At 47.0% G+C, this 3531-nt stretch overlaps 1 protein-coding gene across 1 annotated transcript in view; it reads left to right on the forward strand.

The window, feature by feature from the left end:
• The window catches only part of CD163 (CD163 molecule), a 15508-nt gene that overhangs the window by 2897 nt on the left and 9080 nt on the right, over positions 1 to 3531 (forward strand). The window contains exons 4-5 of the mRNA XM_009329868.1: positions 1653 to 1967; positions 2778 to 3089. Of these exons, the coding sequence (XP_009328143.1) occupies positions 1653 to 1967; positions 2778 to 3089 (627 nt within the window). The remainder of the gene's footprint in view (positions 1 to 1652; positions 1968 to 2777; positions 3090 to 3531) is intronic.

A 3531-nucleotide genomic window follows, 5' to 3' on the forward strand; every position in this document is an offset into this window, starting at 1 on the left:
TGTCCCAGGATGCTGCACCGTAATAAGACATGCTCTCATGATGCCACTCTTATATGTTCAGGTGAGACTTTGGACCGATGGACGTAATTTACATGTGTCCTATATGTCTTCTTCCTGTCAACCCGCAGTTCAGAGCCTCTGTATATTTTGGTGGTCCTCAGGGTTCTTAGGTGCTTCCCCTATCATGCGTTAGCCATCCAGAGAAGGCCAGGAAGTAATGGAGAGCAGCCCCATAATCTCTCATTCACTCTACTGAGAGTCTGCATTTAACATTGGCTGTTCTAACCACTTCACTTCTGCACCAGGGATGTGGATCTCAAAAGGGCTGTAATTTCTTTTATGCTACTAGAGGTATGCACTCAATAGTGCTGACAATTCCTTCCATGTCTTTCTCATATACATAAAAGGAGAGATAGCCAGAGCAGACAAGCAGGAACATGGAGAAAAGAATTTATTTTCTGTGCTGCCAGTGTGTATGTTAATCCCTGGCACTTCAGTTAATTATAAAACTGGGAGAGGTACCATACCTCCAAAAGATCAAAGGAGGCACAAGTTACAAATTTAAGTGATTTAAAAAAAAAAAAGAAAAAGTTGTCAGAGGCCTGGATTACTTTAGTTGTGACTGCCAGGTAACATTATTTAAAACCACCATACAGTCATGGCTGCTGGGAGCTCTAAATACAGCTAACTTATTGTCACCCACTACAAAAGTGATGATTAGACCTAGCAAACACAACTTTTTTCCTGAGGGCACAAATCAAAAGCTCAACATGGAGCAGAGCTGCTGGCAACACCCTGCCACAAAACAAGCCTGGAAAGGACTGCAGTTCATGTCTGTTTCCCAGTCAAAGGGCTGCAGTCTGTTTCAAGACTGCCTTGGACACTGTCCCACTGGCCATGGTGATCTGGAGCACTGGCTGAGGAGCTATGGCAGCCAAACAGCCCAGTTAAGGTATCAGTAACTGACAGGTCTTGGCTCCTGCCTCCGTCTTGCAAGAGTCATAGCTCAGAGAGGAAATCCAGGTCTCATTAGAGGGAGTGTGATGCAAGGACCAGGCAAGGGTGAGAAGTAACAGTGTGAGAAGATAGAGGGACTGCATGGGGCTGGCAGTAGGACACCACGGTCCTACCCGTGCTGCACTTAAATTATTGTGAATATGCTGATGGGCATGGCCTGTTGTGTTCAGGCCATGCCTTATACTGTGGCATGGATGAAAGTTGAGAATTGCACACTGCAGTTACTGCTTACCGGGTAATGTGAGATGACCAACTGCTGAGAAAGTGCTACTAGTAGCTCCTATTCTGAGTTTCTCACATGCTCCAAATGCAAGGCAATGCTGGAACTGCCTCTGCAAGAAAAGATGTTGCAAGGTAGCAGCAGTATTGTGGGGGGAGAAGAGAGCAGAGCAGACGAGGAGAGACTGAACTTCAAGAGCCAAAAGACTTTTAGTCATGTAGTGCAGGCTACAACATGGGTAATAAAGACTTTTTTTTTCAGAGCTGGCTTATGAGCATCCTGGCCTAACATGCTTCCCAGTAACCTGAGACATATCCTTGCAGATAGTTCCTTGCAGCTAGACCTCTCTTACAATTTCCAATGCAATAGCACAAAAAAAAAATTTAACTGCTAAGTTCCTTTATTCTTCCTGCAGGCTATGGTGGGTACAGGCTGGCAAATGGCAGTACCACATGTTCAGGGAGAGTAGAGCTTCTTCATGGAGGCACATGGGGAACGTTGTGTGACTACCTGTGGGATTTACCAGCTGCCACTGCCCTCTGCCAGCAGCTGGACTGTGGAGTTGCCCTACTGATACCAAGTGGACAGTCCTTCGGGAAAGGAAATGGATCTGTCTGGAATGGCACATTCAGTTGCAAGAAGAACGGCTCACGCCTGAGAGACTGTCCTGTGAGTGTGCTAGGTCATGATGAATGCCCTGCTGGAAAAGAAGCTCGTGTGGCATGTTCAGGTGAGTAGCAGAAAGGTCTAAGAGGAGAACTGAAAAACTCCTTCTTTGAGGAAAAATATGGACCCAAAATCTAGAGGGTGTCTGTGGAGCCAAGCTCCATCTTTTTTCTGCTGCTACAGGCATTTCCAGGATTTGAGGCTGCACTTCACCTGTATCACAAGGCTGCTCTCTGTGAAATGCTCCTAGTGTCAGGGAGCAGCAAGAACAGGGCTGCTCCACAAGGTAGGATGAGCTGGGCACAGAGGGTGAGGACAACACAGGCAGCATCCTTACCCATCAAGGCACAATCCAAAGTATCTGCACAGAGGACAGAGGAAATTACTGATAACAAGGTCTACGGACAGTCCCAGACAAGGCAAAGTAGTCAATCAGATGTAGGGTCCAACTGGAGAGTACAGTCAGGAGTAGCAGGACACAAGACTGGAGACAGTTACACCAGTCACAGACTGAAGGCCTGGTCCAGGTTTAAGTGAGGCCTTGGACCAGTAGCCTGAGGATGCATAGCTGGAGGCCCTAGGTGAGGCTGGGCAGAAAAATTAAGGTCTATTGGTTCACCCAGAGCCCTGAAACCTAGTGCCTTGAGTTTAAAAATTGCAAAGGGGACCAGATCCTCTTTTCTAGTCATTCTTCTCAGTAAAATAGGGTGGACTGAAGTCTAGTTATGAGTACAGAACTTCCAGTGGCCCAGTGGAGTCATTTTTACTACTGAATGCTAAGGAAAACTCATTCCCATTTCCCAGTCACTTTCAGGTCATGCCCATGAGCAGTTACGAACATGACATCTCAGTACTTGCTTTCTCTTACATTCAGGGTGCCCAGGGGCCAGGTTGGTGAATGGAACCACATGCTCTGGCAGAGTGGAGATCCGCCATGGAGACACGTGGGGAAGACTCTGCCACTCCCACTGGAATTTGCAAGCTGCCAGTGTTCTCTGTCATCAGCTGAACTGTGGCTATGCAAAGTCAATCCAGACAGGAGACCGTTTTGTGGATGGGAATGGGCCTGTATGGAGAGATGCTTTTCACTGTGGAGGGACAGAGTCCTGCCTGTGGGATTGTGCTCAAGTGACTTTGGGCAATCCAACCTGTTCAGCCAGAGAAGCAGCCACTGTTATTTGCTCAGGTAAGTCAGGAGTGGCCTTTTATGGGTAGTGCAACTTCAGACCAAAGCAGCGTTGGTGATCTCACTCTGCCAACTAAGTCTGGTATGTCAGCCTGTCTTTAATGCCCTTTCCTTTCCATTCCTTTCCCCCACCCCTCCAACCTTAGTTTCAGCATAAAAACTTCACTTAGTAGAGGGATTCACATTGCTGAGATGTGCCTGACTCCTCACAGGATCTAGTCTTTGAGCTGGGGAAGCCTTTCTCACTTCCCATTGCAGACCCTTGTGTGCATGAAAGCAAACAAAGCTTTAACAGAGGCTGCCTCCTTAACCAGTGGTGAGAATTATTTTTTTACCAACATAGAGATTTGTCTTCCATCTCTCTCCTGCATGTTATTTCTACTGCAGTAAGAGCAGTAGATGTTATTCAATACATTTTCCAACTCTCTTGAGCCCAGGTCCT

The sequence above is a fragment of the Pygoscelis adeliae genome, unplaced genomic scaffold (genome assembly GCF_000699105.1).
Source record: "Pygoscelis adeliae isolate BGI_AS28 unplaced genomic scaffold, ASM69910v1 Scaffold120, whole genome shotgun sequence".
Taxonomy (NCBI): domain Eukaryota; kingdom Metazoa; phylum Chordata; class Aves; order Sphenisciformes; family Spheniscidae; genus Pygoscelis; species Pygoscelis adeliae.